Genomic DNA, 24567 nt, shown 5'->3' on the forward strand with positions numbered 1-24567 from the left:
TGTAGGGAAAAGTACCATGGAGGCATCGTATTCAAACGAGTTTTATGACAAGATCGGCGAGGATGGGGAAAATCTTATATTTCTGTGCAAACTTTGCGTAAAAAAAAGTTCTGTATAATCCGCACTTCATTCACATCAACAGCAAACCTGAAACGGCACATTGAACTGAAGCACCCTTAATATCCTACCTCAGCCTGGTTCCTACCTCAGTTTGTGTTATTAGCAGTGTTGGGAACGTTACTTTAAAAAAGTAATTAGTTATAGTTACCCACTACTTGTTCCAAAAAGTAACTGAGTTAGTAACTGAATTACTTTATAATAAAAGTAACTAGTTACCAGGGAAAGTAACTATTTGCGTTACTGTAAAAATGTCAAAGAATTTGGATTTTTCTTGTAATGAGATGGCAAACTGTAGTCTTGTAGTCTACTCCTATAGTCGCGTAGCGTGTTGTCTTGTGTATAATAATTGAGATCACATTCTCCGCACCTCGCATGCGGGAATAATTAAAACTTGAGGAGAAATTATACAGTGGGAGACGCTGTGTCTGTCATATATCACAAAACAGGGTCAGAGCGCACAGCAGTAGACATAATGACCCCGGTGCCTCGAGCCGCTGCGCCGTTCATCATCATCATCATCACCACCGTCTTCACCATCCGCGCTCCACAGCTATACCGGATTCCCGTCCAACACCAGAACGGCGGGACACCGGGGCCCGCGTGGCCCTCGCACGCCGCTCAGACCAGCAGCAGCCCAAACTCCGGCTTCAGCTCGCGGCAAGTTTGCACGTTTCTCCATGGACAACAGGCTGCCGAGACCAGGCACGAGCGGCGCGCAAGCAGAACACGATCCTGACTTTTTTTTTAACCGACAAATTCAATTCATAGTAACGCACCGCATTTAACGTTCAGTAACGATAACGGCGTTGTAACGTCGGGAACAGTAATTAGTTAGATTACCCCGTTACTGAAAAAATAACGGCGTTACCTAACGCCGTTATTTTAAACGGCGTTATTCCAAACACTGGTTATTAGAATGGTCTTGAGGGTTTTACTATTCATGTATTTATTTATTTATTTCGGGCATGTCAGTTAAATCATCATCATCACACATCTTTGTTCAAATAATACAATACACATGGCCGAAAGGGAAAGCGGGAGAAGCCAAGGCTTATCTAGTCCCGCCCCCATTACCCACAGGATAAAATCGTCATCATAATATTATCTTATCTTTAGCATTTTCCATTTGACATAACATTTTCTTTTACTTGTGACATTTGACATAACATGTTACAGCAGTAGGTGGTACAGAGAGCTGTACTCCCTGCTACGTACAACTGACATCGTACCATACAAGCTTCTCAGGTTCAACTTATTGTTTGAGTACAGAATGTTCATTAGTTATGCTCCCATCCCGACACAACACCATGTCTGCTGATTCGTGCCTCAGACCTTTTTCAACTCTCATGCAATAATCTGTACCGGTCAACGGTTGAATTTACATACTTTTTCTTGAAGACACTTAGTGTTGCTGATTTTTTTTTACTTCTTCTTCTAACACATTCCATTGTCTAACACCTGTGACCGATAAGGAAAAGCATTTTAACGTAGTTCGTACCTTCCTTTGCCTGAAAATCATGTTCCCTCTAAGATTGTGTCTCTCCTCTCTTTCTAGGAAGAGTATTTGCAGGTTGTGAGGGAGGCTTTTGCTAGCAGCCTTGTACATCATTTGTACTGTGCGATAGTTTATTAAGTCATATAGTTTGAGTATTCTTGATTCGATAAATAAGTGATTGGTGTGTGCCCTGTAGTTGGCATAGTGTAAGATTCTCAAGGCTCTTTTTTGGAGAATTAACAAGGGCTGTGTGGAGCCTTTATATGTGTGCCCCCACACCTCTGCACAGTATTGCAGGTGCGGAGAGACTAGTGCGCAGTATAACAGATGAAGTGCTTTTTGATTTAGTATTTTTTGTACTTTCCAAAGTATGGACACACTCCTGGCCAACTTCCTTTTTAATTGTCTTATGTGTGGCTTCCAACTTAACATGTCAACGATAATCACTCCCAGAACCTTATTCTCACGGACCCTCTCAATATTAACTCTGTTTACTTGAATGTTGGGACTGTTGTTGCAGCCTCTTTTCCCATAAAGCATGTTTTTAGTTTTCCCAAGATTTAGTGATAATTTATTTATATTAAACCACACTTGAAGTTTGGCCATTTCCTGATTTACTGTTTCCACAAGTTGGTTCAAGTCATATTTGACACTTTGTATATATCATTTATGTATAGTATAAACAGCTTTGGACCCAGAACTGACCCCTGTGGGACCCCACAGACTATGTCCAAGCTAGTCGATGTGCTATCATTTATTTTGACATATTGGGATCTATTGTATAGATAGCTCTTGACCCACTGCAGTGCTACACCTCTAAGGCCATATCTCTCCAGTTTAGCTATTAAAATATCATGGTTAAGGGTGTCAAATGCTTTTTTCAGGTCTATGAAAATTCCTATGGAATAATGTTTTTGGTCAATGGCGTCAGTAATGATTTGTAATGACTCAGTTAAAGCTAGGGCAGTCGAATGGTTCCTTCAGAAGCCGTATTGGCTGTCATAAAACAATTTATGTTTGTTTATGAAGTTGTCAAGCCTATTGTTGAATAGCTTCTCTTGGATTTTTGACAGTTGTGGTAGTATTGAAATTGGTCTGTAGTTGGTAAACTCGTGTGTGTCAAAACAGTGGCACAACCTTGGCAACTTTCATTTTGGTGGGAAACGTCCCGGTTTGAAATGACAGATTGAAAATGTATGTCAGGGGTGAAATGATTCCATCTAATACTTTCTTAATTAGCCTCATGTCCAGGTCGTCAGCATCAGTAGAAGTTTCGGCTACGGATTTGTTGACCAGGTGTCTAATCTCTGTGTCCTTCACTGGTGTGAGAAACATTGAGCTGGGATTTCTGTCTCCATCCTTATCAAAGTGACCCCAGTGCAGGGGTGAGTCAGGAATGTCATTCGCTAGCTCTGGCCCGATGTTTACAAAAAATTGGTTGAATCTATTTGTTATGACCTCCGGGTTATCTTCCTGCATGTTGTTATACTTGAAGTAGGGAGGGTAGTTTGGTTTTTTACTTTTATTATTATTAGTCACGTTGTTTAGAATATCCCATAATTTTTTTTGTATACTTCATGTTTTCTGCTAGTAAATTGCTGTAATATTCTTTCTTGCGTTCATTTAGGATAGTGTTTAACTTGTTTCTATACCGTTTGTATCTCACTTCTGACTGGGCCGTCCTTGATTTAATGAACTGTCTAGTATTTTTTTTTTCTGCAGGCGTTTATCAATGTTTTTGTGAGCCATGGTTTCTGCTCCTTATTCCGATTTGGGTGTCTCTTTTTCACAGGACAGTGTCTGTCGTACAGTGTTTTAAATATTTGCAAAAAGGAATCATATGCATCATTCACATCTGTTTCATTGTAAACATTTTTCCAGTTTTGTATCAGTAGTTCATTTTTCAGTGTATTCATTCCTTCTTCAGTTCTGACCCTTAAGTATATGTTTTTGTTCGGTGTCTGTCCCACAGTGAATTTGCAGTCATAGATAGCAAAGATAGGTAGGTGGTCACTTATATCATGTAACTTGTTTGTTGAACCTGCCTGGCATATTTTTCCAAGATTCCAGTAATCCTTTTTAGTATGTACTGAAATGGAATTTATTTGAAAAAGGAAAATTATTAAAATTGAAAAACATGAGCACCTTAAGGCTTACTCTCCTGTCTTTCTTTTTATAATTCCTCATTTAAAAAAAGACCATTTAAGCAGCAAGTTTTTCCTCATGTTTTTGAGAATATACTGTAGGTGTGAAAGCTGCAGCTGCTACTAGTGTGGACTGAATGGACAGCAGCAAAGTGTTAAAGCAACAATGGGGAAATGCTGTCTGGCAAGAGCCTAGAGTGGCAAAAGTGAAGGAGCAGCAGAAGAACTGTATACCGACCACTAAGCCCTCCACACACAGTCCTGCTAAACACAGAGAACGCCTCATCCAGTGAACTGGATCAAGCTCCAGACTCCACACAGATGGTAAAGAAATACTGCCATTTCTTTGATAACACATTCATTGAACAACTACTCTAACTTCAACCTGCTCAACCCAACCCAGAAACAAACTTGGTTTAAAACTAACAACAGATGCTGGCGCTGTGGGAGGGGTCACAGAACTGCAGAATATAACCTGAATGGCACCTGCTTCTCCTACATGACCTAAGCGATAAGGCCCAAGAGAAGACAGAAAAGGGGGAATCCAAATACCAGATGTTAAAGATGATCACTTCAAAGACCTCTGTACTCAACATAAAAAAGGACATCTTGTATATTGATAGGCCTCGAATGGGCCATAAATTGTTGCGGAAGGTCTGCAAAGTGATACTGAGGAATGGAACTATAGGGCCCTAGAGACATTTCCCATCATAGATGATGGCTCTGAACGCACCATTCTCCTCCATCCAGCTTCTGGGCCTACAAGGTGAGCCTGAATATCTTCCAATCAGAACAATAAGGCAAGAACCTCAAGTCCTACAAGTGGGTATGGTCTAGGGATGCAAACAATTAATCGATTATCGATTACCGCCCCCCCCCCCCCCCCGCTGGCAGCTGGCCAGTTTGACGGCGCGTATAGCCCAGTTCACATACGTCGCTACTCGCCCGTTACTCGCTTTCTCGCTGAATTCTACTCGCTGGCAAAAATAAATAAATAAATAACTGCCACCAACGGCTAGTTCAAGCCGCAAATCTCTGTGGAACTCTCTGTTGACTTCAACTGTCAATCATCTCTATTTTACATTGTGATTGGTACTCGCTTGGTACTCGCTTCCCCCGCATCGCAGAAAGTTACATTATTTTCTCTCAGTACCCGCCCACATCGCATCGCCTGTCCTGGCCACATCCCGCTAGAACACATTCACATTCATTGACAGTTGTCGCTCAGAGATGGGCGAGTGGCGACGTATGTGAACGAGGCTTCAGTCAAAACCAAAACACCAAGGAAGGCTGAGGAATATTCACCCACTTATATTATTATTAATAATAGTCATGATAAACTAATAGTTTAAAGGCTCAGCACTGTGTTTTAGTCATTTTTGTTTTTATCTTTTCTTGAATGCTTAAACTCCTCAACCCCATTTAGTATGTCAACATTTGGATCAGAACCAGCAGTTTGTAAGAAATTGGTCAGGAAACGATATGTCATACGATATTTTGGTTCTCAAAATTCCCCAAATTATAAGCGGTAGACAATGGATGGATGGATGGAAATTCCCCAAATTGATGCATTAAAATGAAATTATTCAAAATATGATTTGCATTTTTCTTTATATCATAAGGAAGTTAGCATTTTATGTTAAGTATACAGTAGATGGAACCTATTCAGAGGGAAATTCAGCTTCTCAGAAGAATTGCCGCTTATAAATTAATCGATCATCGATCGATAAGATGAAACAACTATCGATTAATGAATTACTCGATAATTTGCATCCCTAGTATGGTCTCCTTCACAATCGCCTCAGCAACTGAACCATAGAGAGTGTTTCATATTAAAGGAGCCTTCACAGCCAAGCAACTGGGCTTGGCTGAGCACACACAGACGATGGAGACCCTCCAGCAAAGATACAGGCACCTGTAAGATTTGCCACTACTGTCCTTAAAAGGAGTCTGCCCTGTCCTACTCATTGGCTCAGACCATCCCCACTCCGCCAGCAGCTATCAGGACCTGCCTTGGCTGGACACTACAGGGCCCAGCACATGGCCTAGGGCAGCACTTCTGGGAGCAGCAGTGGTATTAAATAGCCACCCTGCCCCCACCAGAGGACCTCTATCAGCAGGTACATAGACTATGGCAAATGGATACACTGTCTTGGCGAGTCCAGCAATATGCCACACAGACCCATAAGCTGGTACACCACACATGTAGTTCAAGTGACAGCTTGTCAATCAATTAATCAACTGTCAAGAATAAATAAAACAATTGAACGTGAAACCCTGGACTTTTGATTCTGACAGATCATCTATGGTGGGCTAGTTTCACCACACCGGGAACAGTTTATCTGGGATAGCCAAAGTCAGCCAATCCTTTTTGATATGACTTTTTAGTGAATAGTAATACTGATACCATGACAACTGGACAACTAAGTTTAGGGAGGGAGAGGTTAAACAGTGACTTCTCACTGCTGTTGTGTGTGTGTTTGCGTGTGTGTGTGTGTGTGTGTGTGTGATCTGCTGACTCAGTTTAAGATAAACAGCTGCTAATTTAACACCAACACATTCCTTGCCTACCCTCCTCTATCCAGCACCTCATTATTACAGAGAGTTTGTGAGAGTTTATGTCTGTGTCTGTGGTTTATGAGCCAACAACAAAGGTGTCACTGGTCTGTTAAGAGAAGCTGTCTGCAGCTGTGGAAATGTCATCCTGCAGCTGGGTATTGATTGGCTGCTGTGTGTGAGTGGGCAGAGTCTCACCCTTGCTCCTTTGGCTGGGAAACATTGACAGGTGGAGCAGTCCCGACCGGCGCATGGCTCTGTCTGGTCGCCCTTGAAATGAAGAGAGATTACATGCATCACTATGAGATCAGTATGACACCATCCAAAAAAATACTTCATCAACATATCTTATCAGTTCACATCTTTATTGTCCCATTGCACACATCAGTATGACATCATGATTACATCAGTATGACCACATCATGACACTTGCTAATAATAATCCAATCAAGCAATCAGGTTTGTACTGCAGATAAACATCAGACACTTAAGGAGAGCAGGAGTATTTTGTTTTCAAGGCAAGGATACCCCAAACAAGTCGTCATTGTGGTTCAGCTCGTGGCTTAGTCACCCAAATTCAAGATGGTCCCAACTACAAGTGATTCCATAAACTTTATGGATCTACAGGTACTTCGACCAGATTAGCTGAGCTCTTTGGTGAGCTTGGCTACAACTGCATTTTGTTGTGTAACCCTGTGTTTACTAAAATTAAAGATCCTTGGATCCTTGAGTTCCCAGTCATTAAGCACTATTTCTGCCTTCAAGGGGGCACAAGTGATCCAAGTTTAAAAGTATGGAGGTGGTTACTCAGTTGTGGCCAGAGGGTTGTTGGTGGACAAAAACAATCTTGAACAGTCTGAATGAGGACAGATGTGATTTAACTCTTGTTCATAGGATATAAATCAAATTATCAGAGCTCTAAACTCAGTTCCACAAAAAAACACCGTTTGCTGCTCCTGAGCCAAAACACTTTTTTTTTTTACATCCAATGTATACTAATCACATGTATGTATGCTAGTGTGGGACAACAACTGTGAAGGTGCCTTCAAGCCAACATTTCAGGTTGTTTGGACCATTGAACTTCAGAGGTAAAAGACAGGTGTTGGGAGATATACAGGCAGCCCTGGTCCTGGAACAGAGGACCTGGGGCCTCATTTATAAAACAGTGTGTAGGATCCTTACTAAAAGTGTGCGTATGGCCAAAAGCCAAAGTTTGCATGCACCAAAAAAATTCAGATTTATAAAACTGTGCGCACGCAAGCTGTACGCAATGTTCCCTTTATAAATCACAGATCACCTACAAGTGTGTGTACCTGAATCCCGCCCTGTACACGCCCACTTTTTACCATATTAATGAGCCGGCATTCAATTGTTTTCGTGCGCTGAATCACGGTGACAGGTCAGAAAAAAGCAAAGAAACATAATTTTTCAGAAACGGAGATAGAGACACTTGTTGGGGAGGAGAAAAATAATTTTATTTAGTAGCCACAAAAGCGGGATCACAAATAAAAAGAAGCAGTGCGAGTGGCAACACATCGCTGCTGCAGTCAACGGCATCAGTGGGAAGGATTGGACGGTGATCTCAAGGTAAATTACATCTTTCTGCTTCTTTACCAACATGGATTTAATGTATTGCTTGAGTATTTGAGGAAGTTTGACTTTGATGTGACTTTGATGGGGCTAGTGTCTGGAAAGGATGAGACACAGATGCGACTGGGGTAAACAGATTTTAAACTTTTATATAAAACAAAATGCTCCTCCTTGAACCGACACCTTACCGTGGTGGAGTGGTTTGAGCACCTGAATGATCCTAGGAGCTATGTTGTCCGGGGCTTAATGCCCCTGGTAGGGTCTCCCAAGGCAAACAGGTCCTAGGTGACAGGTCAGACTAAGAGCGGTTCAGAAACCCCCTTATGAAGAAAAAACATAAAAGGAAGTGTACGTCGCCCGGATTGGCGTCACCGGGGCCCCACCCTGGAGCCAGGCCAGGGGTTGGGGCTCGCAGGCGAGCGTCTGGTGGCCGGGTCTGTGCCCACGGGACCCGGCCGGGCGCAGCCCGAAGGAGCGACGTGGGCCCGCCCTCCTGTAGGCCCACCACCCGCAGGAGGGTCCATAAGGGGCCGGTGCGGTGGGATTTGGGTGGCTGTCCTGGGCGGGTGCCCCGGCGACCCAATCCCCGGACGGTGACTCTAGCCATGGGGACATGGAATGTCACCTCACTGGGGGGGAAAGAGCCTGAGCTAGTGCGGGAGGTAGAGCGCTACCGGCTACAGGTAGTTGGGCTCACCTCCACGCACAGTCTGGGCTCTGGAACCCAACTCCTTGAGAGAGGCTGGACTCTCTTCTACTCTGGAGTTGCCCGCGGTGAAAGGCGCCGAGCTGGTGTGGGCTTGCTTATAGCCCCCCAGCTCAGCCGCCATGTGTTGGAGTTTTCCCCAGTGAACGAGAGGGTCGTCTCCCTGCGCCTTCGGGTCGGGGATAGGTCTCTCACTGTTTTTTCGGCCTACGGGCCAAACGGCAGTGTAGAGTACCCGGCCTTCTTGGAGTCCTTGGGAGGGGTACTTGAGAGTGCTCCAACCGGGGACTCCATTGTTTTACTGGGGGACTTCAACGCTCACGTGGGCAATGACAGTGTTACCTGGAGGGGCGTGATTGGGAGGAACGGCCTCCCCGATCAGAACCCGAGTGGGGTTCTGTTATTGGACTTCTGTGCTAGTCACAGTTTGTCCATAACGAACACCATGTTCAAGCATAAGGGTGTCCATCAGTGCACGTGGCACCAGGACACCCTAGGCCGGAGGTCAATGATCGACTTTATGGTTGTGTCATCTGACCTCCGGCCGTATGTCTTGGACACTCGGGTGAAGAGAGGGGCTGAGCTGTCAACTGATCACCACCTGGTGGTGAGTTGGATCCGCTGGCAGGGGAGGAAGCTGGACAGACTTGGCAGACCTAAACGTGTTGTGAGGGTCTGCTGGGAACATCTGGTGGAACCCCCTGTCAGGGAGGTCTTCAACTCCCACCTCCGGGAGAGCTTTGACCAGATCCCGAGGGAGGCTGGGGACATTGAGTCCGAATGGACCTTGTTCTCTGCTTCCATTGTGGACGCGGCTGTTCGAAGCTGTGGCCGTAAGGTCTCCGGTGCCTGTCGTGGTGGCAATCCCCGAACCCGGTGGTGGACACCGGAAGTAAGGGATGCTGTCAAGCTGAAGAAGGAGTCCTACCGAACCTGGTTGGCTCGGGGGACTCCCGAGGCAGCTGACGGGTACCGGCAGGCCAAGCGTGCTGCAGCGCGGGTAGTCGCTGAAGCAAAGGTTCGGGTCTGGGAAGAGTTCGGGGAGGCCATGGAGGAGGACTATCGGTCGGCCTCGAGGAAATTCTGGCAAACCATCCGGCGCCTCAGGAAGGGGAAGCAGCCCTCCACCAACACTGTTTACGGTGGAGGTGGGGAGCTGCTGACTTCGACTGGGGATATCGTCGGGCGGTGGAAGGAATACTTCGAGGATCTCCTCAACCCCACTGACATGTCTTCCATTGAGGAAGCAGAGGCTGGAGACTCGGAGGTTCATCCACCCATTACCCGGGCTGAAGTCACCGAGGTAGTTAAGAAGCTCCCCGGTGGCAAGGCACCGGGGGTGGATGAGATCCGCCCTGAGTACCTCAAGTCTCTGGATGCTGTGGGGCTGTCGTGGCTGACACGTCTCTGCAACATCGCGTGGCAGTCGGGGACAGTGCCTCTGGACTGGCAGACCGGGGTGGTGGTCCCTCTATTCAAAAAGGGGGACCGGAGGGTGTGTTCCAACTATCGGGGGATCACACTTCTCAGCCTCCCCGGGAAAGTCTATTCCAGGGTACTGGAGAGGAAAATTCGGCCGATAGTTGAACCTCAGATTCAGGAGGAACAATGCGGTTTTCGTCCTGGCCGTGGAACACTGGACCAGCTCTATACCCTCTGCAGGGTGCTCGAGGGTTCATGGGAGTTTGCCCAACCAGTCCACATGTGTTTTGTGGACTTGGAGAAGGCATTCGACCGTGTTCCTCGTGGCATTCTGTGGGAGGTACTTCGGGAGTACGGGGTCGGGGGCCCTCTGCTATGGGCTGTTCGGTCCCTGTATGACCGGAGCAGGAGCTTGGTTCGCATTGCCGGCAGTAAGTCAGACCTGTTTCAGGTGCATGTTGGACTCCGGCAGGGCTGCCCTTTGTCACCGGTCCTGTTCATTATTTTTATGGACAGGATTTCTAGGCGCAGCCGTGGGCCGGAGGGGATCTGGTTCGGGAGCCACTGGATTTCATCCCTGCTTTTTGCAGACGATGTGGTCCTGTTGGCTCCTTCGAGCCAGGACCTCCAGCATGCCCTGGGGCGGTTTGCAGCCGAGTGTGAAGCAGCCGGGATGAGGATTAGCACCTCCAAATCTGAGGCCATGGTTCTCGACCGGAAAAAGGTGGCTTGCTCCCTCCAGGTCGGGGGGGAGTTCCTGCCTCAAGTGGAGGAGTTTAAGTATCTTGGGGTCTTGTTCACGAGTGAGGGAAGGATGGAACGTGAGATTGACAGGCGGATCGGTGCAGCGGCTGCAGTAATGCGGTCGTTGTATCGGTCCGTCGTGGTAAAGAGAGAGCTGAGCCGAAAGGCGAAGCTCTCAATTTACTGGTCAATCTACGTTCCAACCCTCACCTATGGTCATGAACTTTGGGTCATGACCGAAAGAATAAGATCCCGGATACAAGCGGCCGAAATGAGCTTCCTCCGCAGGGTGGCGGGGCGCTCCCTTAGAGATAGGGTGAGGAGCTCCGTCACACGGGAGGAGCTCGGAGTAGAGGCGCTGCTCCTCCACATCGAGAGGAGCCAGTTGAGGTGGCTCGGGCATCTGTATCGGATGCCCCCTGGACGCCTCCCTCGGGAGGTGTTCCAGGCATGTCCCACCGGGAGGAGACCCCGAGGAAGACCCAGGACACGCTGGAGTGACTATGTCACCCGGCTGGCCTGGGAACGCCTTGGGGTCCTCCCGGAGGAGCTGGGGGAAGTGTCCGGGGAGAGGGAAGTCTGGGCGTCCCTGCTCAGGCAGCTGCCCCCGCGACCCGGTCCCGGATAAAGCGGAAGAAAATGGATGGATGGATGGATAAAACAAAATGTTAAATAGTTTCTGTCCTTCCAGAGTCTGCAGCATTGGGCGTAGAGGAGGGTGACGGTGAGGAGGGTGACGGTGACAGGCCCTCGGCACATCAAGCGGTCGGGTGCTCACTGATACCGTCCTGCAACTTCAGCAAGACACAATTGCCGCCATCAACAATGTTGCAGATGAGCTACAGCAAACGCACACTGTGATGCAAGAAATTGCATCACGTGCCATATTACTATTTACTATGTGTTCTGCAGTGATCTAATGGAGGGTATTTGTTGCGATCCTATATTACATGCAGTCAGCCATCTCCTCCTGCGGTGACAGCGCTGATTCAATATTTCGAAATTATTTTGATTTAAGATACAAGTAGGATTGTATCTGCGGTGTTTATGAAAAAAAATGTCACTCAGTAAAAGCGTCAAAAACATTGCTGGAGTTCATCATGATAACACGGATCAAACATATGATATGAAGTGAAATTAAATGTGTGTGAGTCATCAAAACTTTAATAGTTCTTCTCACGTTTACTTCCTACAATCTTTTATAGATCACAACACTTGCGTGGAAAGTGGCGTACGCACGTTTCATGCCCAGTTTTGTGCGTACGCAAGCTTTATAAATGAGGCTCCAGCTGATTACTCTTTGAGGGATCCTGAAAGGATCATGGGAGTTTATGCATCCAATCTACATGTGTTTATTGGGCTTGGAGGATGCTCATAACAGACCATCTTGTGGCTGGTAGTGTGGGAGTATGGGGCCTGGATAACAAACCTGGGGCCTCATTTATAAAACTGTGCGTAGGATCCTTACTAAAAGTGTGACAAAAAAGTGTGACAAAAAGCCAAAGTTTGCGTGCGCCAGATTTATCAAACTGTGCACATCCAAGCTGTACGCAATGTTCCCTTTATAAATCACAGATCACCTACAAGTGTGCGTACCTGAATCCCGCCCTGTACACACCCACAGGAAAAAAAATCGAAGAAACGTAACTTTTCAGAAAAGGAGAAGAGCGTTGGGCATAGAGGAGGGTGACGGTGCCGGGCCCTCGGCACAGCGTCTGGGTCCGGCGCAAAGCAGCAGTGCACCCCGGGCGCATGGCACATCTAGCGGTCAGGTGCACACTGATGCCGTCCTGCAACTTCAGCGAGACACAATCACCGCCATCAATAACGTTGCAGATGAGCTATAGCAAACGCGCACTGTGTTGCAAGAAATTGCCATATTGATAAAACAATACGTTAAAAATGAACATTGTTGTCTTCCTTATCTTACAAACGCAGCATGACATCCTCACGGATTCTTGCGCCCTGTTGATACCCCTCCAGTCGGGCAGGGGGCCGTGGCTCGGGCTCATCATGCTGGGGACTCTACCACCTTTGCCAGGTGGTGGAGTCTGCCTCCTGAAGTTCGGTAAAGTTGCGCTCTCCACGCTCCACGACTGAGCGTGCACGAGCGTGGAACTCATTATAGCGCTCTGGTGGTTTAAAAACGAGGATAAAGTGTAACAAGTATACGATGGCTTAATGGCTGTATGTTTGTGTGTTGATGACATATGCACAGTAAATAAGGAGAATGTTTAGTTATTCCCACTGTGTTCTGCAGTGATCTAATGGAGAGTATTTGTTGTATCCTGTATTACATGCAGTTGGCCGTCTCCTCCTCCTGCGATGACAGCGCTGATTCAATACACCTTCACCTCCGAGGAAGCCCGGGTGGCATTCACCATCAACCACCTGACGGGGCGTGCTTGGCTGTGGGGAACGGCCGAGTGGGAACGACGCAGCCTGCTCATCCTTCCAGACTTGCTCCGCTGAACTTTGCAGGGTGTCTAGAGTGGCATCGTGGGGTCCTGATGCTTCTGGTGGTCTCCTGGGGATCAGCCAGGGGTCCCGCTCGGTGGTCGACTACACTATCGACTTCCGCATCCAGGCTCGGCTGAGTGAGAGGAATCAGCCAGTTCAAGTCGAGGTTTTCCTCATAGGTCTAGCGGACTACATCAAAGACAAGTTGGTTTCCCACGACCTGCCCTCTTTGCTCAACAAGTCAAGCAAGTCACTGCACCCGAGCCGACCACCTTCTACAGCACCACATCCGACATCTTGGGGGTCCCTATGGAATACTTGGATTTCCGGGAAGTGTTCAGCAAGGCCAAGGCTACATCCCTTCCCCTGCATAGACCTTACGACTGCGGCATCGACCTTAAACCCGGCACAGCCCTGCCTAAACAAGCTTGTGTTCATCTACCTCCATGACATCCTGATTTTCTCCCGGTCCAGAGACGAACATGTCCATCAGGTCCAGGTGGTTCTGTAGCGCCTCCTGGCCAACTCCCCATAGGTCAAGGCGGAGAAATGCAAGTTCCACGCCCCATCTGTCTCTTTTCTGGGGTACATCGTTGGGAGGGGGACTGTGCAGATGGACACCGCCAAAGTCTTTGCCTTCACTGCCTGGCCCGTTCTGGACTCCCGCAAGGAGCTTCAATGATTCCTGGGGTTTTCCAATTTCTACCGGAGGTTCATCCGCAGTTATAGCATGGTGGCATCCCCCCTCTCAGCCCTCACATCCTAGAAAGTGCTCTTCCGGTGGACGCCGGCTGCCCAGGACACCTTCCAGGCCCTAAAGACATGGTTCACCTTGGCCCCCATTTGGGTCATGCCAGACCCGGAATGGCAGTTCGTGGTCGAGGTGGATGCCTCTGATGTGGGAGTCGGGGGTGTATTATCTCAGAGGTCCACTACCGACCAGAAGCTGCATCCGAGGGGCGTGACCAGCGAGCTATGGAGTTGCTTTGTTCCGAGGTGGCTCTGCTCGACTTTTATTTAAACATAAATTTCCCGCTGTGATATCTCTTTAAAACTTGCTAAAGTTCAGCATTAAAAGATGACGAAAACAAGGAACAACAAAGGAGGGGAAAAAAATTACAAAACTACCGATTAACTCGGTGAAACGGGCGAGACGGTCGGAGAATTAGCCACCGAGCTACATGAGGCTAGCCTAGGCGCAGCTTCCTCGTGCCCAGAGTCTCATCCATCCACAGCAGACCTCATGAAAGCCATTGTCTCTTTGAGCAAAAATGTGACAACCAAATTCACGGCCATCTCAGACACCATGGGCGCTTTGCAAACTACTCTGGCTACTGTGACAGGGAAGGTACGCGACATGGAGGAGGCCGTGAATGAACACGATGGCAAGCTTGGAGACTTTGTGCAAAAACCTGCAAGATGGATTGAATGAACAACATAAGAAACTAGCGGACCTTGAATCCCGGTCAAGACGCCAGAATGTCAGAATCATCGGCATTCCTGAAGGAGCAGAGAAGGGCAAACCAGTGGAGTTTGTCACCAAGCTGATTCCAGCTCTGCTTGGGGCTGAACACTTCTCAAATCCGACGGTGGTCGTGGACCATGCACACCGCTCCCTGGGTCCGAAGCCGGCGGACGGAGCTCGCCCACGGCCGCTCATAGTCAGACTCCACTACTACCAGACCCGGGAGATCATCCTCAAACTCGCTGCTCAGAAATCTCTGCTACAATACAATGGGACGAAGCTCTTTATCTTTCCGGATCTGACGGCGGAGGTTCTTGGCCAGCGAGTGTTTGATGAAGTCCACAAGATGTGCAGGGCAGCCGGCCTCCGCTACGGCTTTCTTCACCCCGCTAGATTTCGTGTGACACTGGATGGTGTTACCAGGATCTTCAACAACCCGAATGAAGCAGAACAGTTTCTCCGTGATAAGTTGTCCGCCTCCTCGTCTTAAATCAACGGTCACCGATAAGGGATGAACATGTACTTCAATAATCTTTCGAGCGGAGCCTGGGAGGGAAAGGAACGATGCCTACGCACCACTGGACATCAGAGAAGTTTGAATCGGGTTTCAGTTGGGGAAGCCTGTCAAGTGTTAAGGAATGGGGGGGCAAATTGTTCAGGGCATTCAAACTGTTCATGTCTTACGTTGGTGGTATAATGTACACCTTATGTTGGGATGTTGATAGAGAGAAAGCAAGTTGTTGTGGTTATGAATGGCACATAATATCAGCAGTAAGTCACATGACGGCACAGTGAAGATATAAAGCTGGAATGTAAAAGGCCCGGGTAATCCAGTGAAGAGGGCTAAGGTTCTTACTCATCTTAAATCATTAAACCCTGATGTTGTTTTATTACAAGAGACTCATGCCAAACGTTGGTGCTACGTGCAAACTGGCTGGGCCAGATGTATCAGGCTAACTTTGGAGCTAAGGCCAGAGGAGTGGCCATTTTGTTTAGGAAGAACATACCGTTCATTCAGAATAAGACTGTCTGGCTGCCTGTGTTCCACTCCAGTGACTTTTGTGAATATATATGGTCCAAACTTTGACTGCCCAGAATTCTTTAGAGAAGTATTCAACTTTATCCCAAATATAGACCAAACAAATGTCATTGTCGGGGGGGATATGAATTGTGTTCTCGATGTAAGATTAGACAAAAAAAAACAATCAAAATCAGGAAAGTGTTTAAATACAGTCCTCAAAAACCTAAACATTGTGGCTATAAGGAGGTTGTTGTTTCCCACTAGCGCACCAGTGCACAAATCTTATTCTCGCATCGATTATTTCGTGAATCCAATGATAATGGTGATGTTGATGATTCAGTCTTATGGGATAGTTTAAAGGCAGTCATGAGAGGACATATTATTTCATATACATCATGGAAGAGTAAAAAGCTGAATGCAGCTTTGAAAGACATGAAGTCTGAATTACGCCGGCTAGAACAGTCTTACCAGTCTTCTCCAACAAAAGACACCTTGGGTGAGATCTCCAAGTTGAAGTGTGAGTACAACACCATACTTTCTAAACGTGTATGTTCTCAAATGATTAGCTCAAGACAGAAATTATTTGAGTTAGGCGATAAGCCACATAGGTTGCTGGCAAGGCAACTGAGACATTCCCAGGCATCAAAGGCTATACTCCAAATAAAGAACAAGAGAGGTCAGACTGTTACAGATCAGCAGGGAATAAATAAATGCTTTGAAGATTTTTTATCTTAATCTATATAGCTCAAACGATAATACTAGTAAGGATGAGATTAATGAGTTCCTGGAAAAGTGTGATCTACCCAAACTCGATCAAGATGCTGCAGTAGAGTTAGATGCTGAGATCACTCTTGATGAAGTTAAAACAGCAATAGTCCAGTTCCTAAATAATAAGGCTCCCGGGCCTGACGGGTTTGGGGCAGAATTTTATAAGGCATACAGTTCACTGCTGGCACCTTTAATCCTGCGTATGTTTAATCGCTCTAGGGAAGTGGGCTCCTTGACTAACACATCAGGGTAATATTTCTCTACTGCTGAAAAAGGACCGGGATCCCACGAACGTCTCCTCATATAGACCCGTGTCAATTCTCCCATCGGAAACTAAACTTTTAAGCAAAATTCTAGCTAACCGTCTTAACAGACATATTTCAAGAATCATTCACCCGGATCAGTCAGGGTTTATCCCTAATCGGCATATTTACTTTAACATGAGAAGACTTTTCAACATATTATATAGTCCTCTTCATAACACGGAAGATGCGGTTATAATATCCCTTGACGCCGAAAAGGCTTTTGACCAGGTAGAATGGCCATATATGCTGTCTGTATTGGTAAAATTTGGATTTGGCAACTCTTTCATTAATTGGATCAAGATATTATACAAGGAACCTATGGCCTCTGTAGTCACAGACCTAAATAAATCTGCGCCTTTCCGACTATACAGAGGGACACGCCAAGGGGATCCTCTGTCTCCATTCATCTTTGCTCTTACTCTGGAACCTTTAGCCTCCTATATTCGCTCTAGTCCTGAAATACACCCTATAACACATCAGGAACAGGAACTCAACATAAGATCTCGGCCTACGCTGATGACGTTATATTATTTATTTCATCCCCCAAAGCTTCTATATCTCCACTGCTGCAGTAAATAAATAAATTTGGCTCATTTTTGGGATATAAGATAAATTGGGGGAAAAGTGAGCTAATGCCGTTGTCAAATTTAGTAGATATGTCATTCCTCAAGACGACTCCATTTAGAATTGTATCAGATAAGTTCAAAAGTGTGGGTATTATAGTCACAAGAAAGCTGAGTCAGCTACTACGACATAACTGGGATGAGAAAATTGATCAGCTGGAGAGGAATATACAGTTCTGGAACACTTTACCTATTTCAATGGTAGGGCATATTAATGCCATCAAAATGGTGATCTTGCCACGGTTCCTTTATGTTTTTCAATCTATTCCAGTATGCATCCCTCAAAATCACTTCAGAAAGCTGGATTCAATTATATCATCTTTTATTTGGTCCGGCAAATTACCTAGGATCTCGAAGAAACATCTTATGAAAAGTCGGTCCGAGGGAGGTTTTGGCCTGCCTCAATTTAAATCCTATTATTTGGCTGCACATTTAAATATCTTCTCGTGTTTACCAGGCAATAATCTGGAGGAGATGCCTGCATGGTTACAAATTGAGCACCTCTCCTGTCAGCGATCCTCTTTATCAGCACTCATTAATAGCCCAGTAAAGATTAAGAAGCTCTTGTATAATGATAACCCGATAATTTATAATTCTTTAAAGATATGGAAGCAGGTAATAACAACTCTGAAAACACCCAAAGTTTATTTGGATTCTCCTATTTGCTGTAACCATGCATTTGAGCCTGCACTGGATGATGCAGTGTTCTCAAATTGGAGAGAGAAAGGTATTATCACATTGAGAAATGTTTATATTGAGGGCCACTTGGCTTCCTTTCAACAGTTACAGCGTGCATTCCAGCTTCCAGCTTCCGATTTCTTCCGTTACCTACAGTTGAGACATTTCGTGAGAACTCACGTTCCACAATACGAACTTAAACCTCAGCACGTAGCATTAGACAGTTTTTTTCAAATCAAACCATATACGAGAGGTGCAATATATAAACTTTATGGAATAATACAGAATGTGAATAATACATTGTCAGACTCCTTTAAAGAGGCTTGGGGATGCAAGACATAATTTGATACAATTCAAGGTAGTACATAGACTACACTATTCTCCCTCCAGATTGCAGAAAATATTTCCGGATGTGTCATCCCAATATATTAAGTGTCGAAGTGAAGAAGGGACACTATCCCACTTATTCTTGTCATGTCATAAGCTACAATCACTCTGGGATGGCTTGTTTGAGTTTTTCACTAAGGCCTTTAATCATCCATGTAACCCAGACCCATTCACCGTGTTGTTTGGGGTGGCCAATCCAGATAGTGTGAAAAGAAGTTCTGAAGCTAAGGCTATTTCCCTTTCAACATTGTTAGCCAGAAAGCTAATTTTACAGTTTTGGAAATCTGAAAGGGTTCCTACGTTTGATATGTGGTTGAGAGAACTTAGTAATGTATTACACTTGGAGAAAATCAGGTACATTATATCTGGTAAAGAGGATATCTTTTTTAAAATATGGCAACCTTTTCTCGATTTAATGTCTAAAGACTGAATTAGTGCTATTCTGTTGCTGTGCCACTTATTTTCTACAAATGTTTGTCTCATGTCAAAAAAACTCTGTCAAAAAACATGTACTGTTCTGTTTAGCACCACCAACTTTTGTTAATATGTATCTTATTTTCTGTTGAAAAAACAATAAAAAAAATACACAAAAAAAAAGAAGCTGCATCCCTGCACCTTTTTTTCCAGGCCGTTGACCCCGGCCGAGAGGAATTATGACATTGGAAACAGAGAGCTCCTCGCCGTCAAGCTGGCTTTGGAGGAATGGCGACACTGGCTTGAAGGGACAAAGCTGCTGTTTCTGGTTTGGACGGACCACAAAAACCTGGAATACATCCAGTCCACCAGACGTCTGAACTCCCGGCATGCTCGCTGGTGGTTGTTCATACCCGATTTAAATTTACTCTCTTGTATCGACCGGGGTCCCGCAACGTCAAGCCCGACGGCCTGTCCTGGCAGTTCCAGGAAGAGGAGGAGGACTCTGCTGGCCCGGATACTATCCTTCCACCACGAAGAGAGAGTTAGGGCCGCTGTCCAGGACCAACCCGGTCCCAGTGCCTGTCCTCCCAATTGTCTGTTTGTGGCTCAAGCTCCCCTGGTCCATGCGTGTTCATCCCACCTTTCATGTTTCAAAGGTCAAGCCGGTTTGAGAGAGTGCCCTGGTTCCTGCCACGCCTCCTCCTCCCCACCTCGCCTCATCGACAGGGGTCCTGCCGGCAGAGGGATAAAATACCTGGTGGACTGGGAGGATTACAGCCCCTGGTCCCAGCGAGGGATGTGCTGGATCAGGCCCTTATCAAAAAGTTCCATCAAGAACAGCCAGACCAGCCCACCAGGACCAGCTGCCTCCTCGGCCACCCCCCCTTCCTGACCCGTCCAGCAACGATTCTGAGGAGAATGGCGCCAGTTCCGAGGATCCCTCCTTGGACGAGGGAAACAAGCACCCGGGAGCCCAGGAGAGCAGGATGGAGGTCGACGTCTCCAACGAATTCCAGTGTTCGACCCAGCCTTCCGACCCCGACTATGGATTCTGCTCCTCGTCTGTCTTCTGTCTATGTGGTTCTGCACCGGACCTAGTTCCACGATCCTCTCGGTTACGGAATTCTCCGCCGGCCACTCGGCTCTCCAACCGCACCTGCGGTACTACGTACAGGCAAGAGACTCTTCCCGTGTGTTGGCGGGCTGCCTGGGCCTCACACCACTGCCTGGCATATTGTCTCCAGTCGTCTCCAGCAGCGTGTTCCTCGTGGGCTGGTGGCATCATTCCCGGAAGAAAGACCTGTCTACGGTGTCATTTGTGTCCTGTTTCAAAGTGTGCAATAAAAGTCATTACCGACTGTCTGCCTGCCTATGTGTGCTGCATTTGGGTCCGCTCTTGCACCCGTTACAGACTCAGCATAGCCTTCCTCCTTTACCCCCCCACTGCCTCTACTCCTCTAACACCCCAAAAAAACACAGAAAAACAACAACTTCTGCACTAACTTGTATGTTCGTACGTCCTGGCGCTTAAAAATAGTACTAAGCATTGTGGAGCATCTTACCCTAGCTATCTTTGTTGAATACCATCAATGGGTTAACCAAGCAATTGGAGGGTTTGAAACTTGTTCTATTGACATCCTTACTGTTAGGGATGCAGATCCAATGTCAGGATTGAGGGGGACACAAAAGTTGTTGTTTTTTTGCCTGCATGCAACTCATACCATGCAACCATTAATCACTGCTGATGTCGTCAGCATCTGTGCAAGAAACTACCCATTAATTTGCATTGTAGTGGAGGAGACGAGAGATGGAATGTGGAGTCAGAAATATATTTGTGACCAGCCACTGCAAAACCAGGAACAGTCGGCCTCGGGGCATTTTGAGTTATTCACGGATTCTGTGTAGTTGGGAAAGTGTAGTTTCCAAGCTTTCTAATGATGTCTAACACATGGAAATCTGATTTGAATCTATGCTTCTCTGAAAACCGTTCACTGAGAAAACTGGCCTGAAAGATTTGCAAATCTCACCTCACCTCACCTGGCGAGCAAGGAAACACAATGGTGCTCATTTGCATCTCATTCAGATAAGCCCCCCCCCCCCTACAGATCTCACTCAGTGATATCTGCTATCCGTTAGCCTGCAGGCACCGTCTAAGTAGCTAGTGCTAATGATTTAGCAACTAGTCTATTGTCCTCAGGTAGGCTAGTTGCTAAACTATTACCATTGCAGTCAATTCAAGCAATGCCAACAGGCCCCTTAGCACATTAATGTTAAATCAGATGCCCACATTACGAGCTAAAAACCTTCCATTACAGCTTAGTTTCGATGTGCATACGATTTTTAAACAACAGTACTGAGCTAGCTTAACTTGGATGTTAACAGAAACTCACCCCCTAAGAAACTGAAAAGTATTCCTGAAAAAGTATTCCTGCAAACTTCGTTGGCTCAGATGAAATAAGAGGTCCGGGCAGACTTTCTTTTTGTCTGCAGCTTTCGAAAGAATCCACCCGTATGCCTTACGTCTTCCATGGAGAGAGTTCTCCTTTCTTCTTCCGTAGCATTTGCAGTCAAAGTTACGGATTTCCTCCATTTCTGTCTTTATCCCGTAAGATATAGCATCTGATATCTTCCGCTCCAGCTGATCGGCTGAGGGACGGGCACTGTATAAGTAGCCATTTGTTTCGCTTCTAACGTGATTGGCCAAAAAAAATAACAACAGCGCGTGAATGGCCAACGGTGATCAGTATGGAAATGAACTGCTTCGCCGTGCAAGCCCCAGCAATGACATAGGCAACGGCAGATTTTTTCCGAAACTACAAATACAAAATGTATACTTTTACGGCAACCAATACTGTTATCTGAAACATGGAGTGGCTTCTCCATGATCTTAACTTGCATATTCTGCAAAAAAACAAAAATCACTAATTTTGAAAAAAAAAAGCTTATTTCATCATTTTCGCGAATTCGTCCCACCCGACTTGTTGCTGGTTTTGCCGTGGCGGGTCACATTTGTCAAACATTATTTGTTCCACCATTGCAATCATTTCTTTTTTAGATGTGAAGAATGTGAAGTCTGAAAAATACATTTGTTAAATTTGGAATAATTTAGGTTATTTTTATTAGGGGTGACAATTCATGTTTTTCAGAAATGGGGACATTTTCACCCTTTCCCCCCAAGATCTGCACCCATGCTTACTGTACCGACAGCGATATAATGTTGTTTTGCTGCCTTCTGACAAATGTACTGATTGCTTTGTACAAAAGTGCTGGTCTGCTAATGCCCTAAATGTATGTAAATATATGAAAGGATGGATGTTGAGACTGCAACAATGTTTGTGTTTTGGGTTGTATTTACGTAAACAGAGTGAGCTTTGTGTTTTCAGGTGTACTTTCTCCAGCAGAGTATGTTTCGTATTTTATGGTGTTCAGACAGTGAGGAATGTAAACACGTAGAGAGAGAGAGACAAGCATCTCTGGGATTCTCAGGAAGCAGACAGCTGACTGTGCATGTGTGTGTGTGTGTGTGTGTGTGTGTGTGTGTGTGTGTGCGCTTATCAGATAATGTCAGTGACAATCATGCATCCATTTCTTCTGACCCACACACTCTTTGAACAGTCTGAATGAGGACAGATGTGAAGCAGCTCCTGTTCATAAGATACAAATCAAACCACCAGGCCTTTAAAATCAGTTCCACAATAAAACTCCCATTGCTGCAGCGGAGCCAAAACACTTTTTCACGTCCACTGTATAATAAAACACATGTATGTATGTATGTTGTATAAAACATCTGTATTATATTACAGTATGCTGTATAAAAAAAACATGTCTCATTTTAATGTACTCTGTATAATACAACACATGTTTGTTTGTCAAACGCTGTATAATAAAACACATGTATGTTTGTAAATATGCTGTATAAAAAAATAAATGTATTTTTGTTAATGTATGCTGTGTAATAAAACAAATGTATGTTTTTTTAATCTATGCTGTATAATCCAACACATACTTGTGTTAATGTATGCTGTATAATTAAACACATGTATTATGTTAGGGTACATTATATAATAAAACACATGTATTATGTTAATGTACATTATATCATAAAACAGATGTATTATGTTAAGATATATAGTATAATAAAACATGTATTATGTTAATATATCATGTATAATAAAACATGTATTATGTTAGGCTACATTCAGAGTTGTAGTGGAGGCTAAATTCATGTAAACGCCGTTTACGCACCTCTGGAATTTTGGAAATAGTGTTTACGCACATCTGAGTATTGTGTTGTTTACGCACCTGTAAATTAGTTCATCCACGCTTGATGAGACAGGCAGGGGTGAGACAGGCAATGATGAGACAGGCAAGGGTGAGACAGGCAGATGAGATGAGAGAGGAGGGACAGGAGGTCAGAGAGAGGGAGGAGAAAGAGAGAGGAGGATAGTAAGAGGAAATAAAGAAATAGGCGCACCAGACAGTGGAGAAAAGGAGAGAGGAGGAACAGAGGATGAAGTGACAGATGTAGAGAAACAGAGAGAAGAGGAGGAAAGAAAGGAGGAAAGCCTAAAGTTTAGCATGTTTCTGTAATGTAATTACATGGTGGTTCCCAGAGAGGTGCCATTGATTTAGTGTGTTTTGTGTTTCTAAACAGACCTGCTCTGACTTTTTTGTTTTCTGTATCGGGACACAGTTGGTTGATCTTTTTATGTAGGCCTGCTGATATGTTTGTGCTGTTTTATTTTGATTAAATAAACACTTAAGGCTGTAGTCTACGATTTTTCAATTGAGCCAAAATTTAGCCAATAGTAGCCATGCGGTCCGACCGGCATCCGCTGCATTGACACCGATAATGTGTCATCATTCATGGCCGTAATAAACACTATTACTGCTTTGTACATGTTGTGGAAGTCCCGGACACACCGGGAAACTAAACGGCGTCCTGCCTGAGTTCATACCCGGAGGGAATGTTCCCATTCATTGTCTATGTAAGAAGCCGTGCAATGCTGTCGCGTCACGGCGAGTTTCGAGAGACGCCGCCGCCGCCCGCAAGCTCTCGAAAATCTTTTAAACTGACCATTGTCGATCTAAAATAAAGACAGATTCAGCAACTGCATAGCTTATTTCTCACCTAAAATGTTTTCAGAAACACATTTCGCTGAACTATTTTCGTAAAATAAGAGGGAGGTGGGAGGCTGCAAGGGGAGAACGATAGAGCTCGGAGGAGCACAGAGGTGAGGGGTTAATAACAGAATTGGATGTAGTGACTGAAGGCATGAGAGAGCACTCAGTGATGACTTGCGTTATCAACGTTCTAAACGTCACTGCCCTGATGCTTTCATGCGTCCTCTACGTTGGAATGGACGTTGAGCAAAACATCCTCTAGAGGGCGTTGTTCACATTAAAAAGTTACTCCAATAAAGTTTGAAAAAAAAAGGAAGTTTATCACAACAACAAACATGGCGACAATGGAGGAGATAACAATCCTGCATCTATTGAGAAGGAGGCAAAATGGCAGGCAGCGTTGTAGACGGCGGTGGTCTGTGAGAGCACTGAATACAGTGTGGACGGAGAATTCCAGTCATTGGTTTTACCGATGAGAGAAATTGACGACGAACGTCATTTTCAGTATTTCAGGATGTCCGTTGGGGCTTTCGATGACTTGC

At 45.5% G+C, this 24567-nt stretch overlaps 1 protein-coding gene across 1 annotated transcript in view; it reads right to left on the reverse strand.

Moving 5' to 3' along the window:
* Positions 1–24567, reverse strand: part of col4a4 (collagen, type IV, alpha 4) — a 109308-nt gene that overhangs the window by 79014 nt on the left and 5727 nt on the right. The window contains exon 4 of the mRNA XM_084018773.1: positions 6514–6585. Coding sequence (XP_083874899.1) covers positions 6514–6585 — 72 coding nt within the window. The remainder of the gene's footprint in view (positions 1–6513; positions 6586–24567) is intronic.

The sequence above is a fragment of the Eutrigla gurnardus genome (assembly GCF_963514095.1).
Source record: "Eutrigla gurnardus genome assembly, chromosome: 10".
Lineage (NCBI taxonomy): Eukaryota > Metazoa > Chordata > Actinopteri > Perciformes > Triglidae > Eutrigla > Eutrigla gurnardus.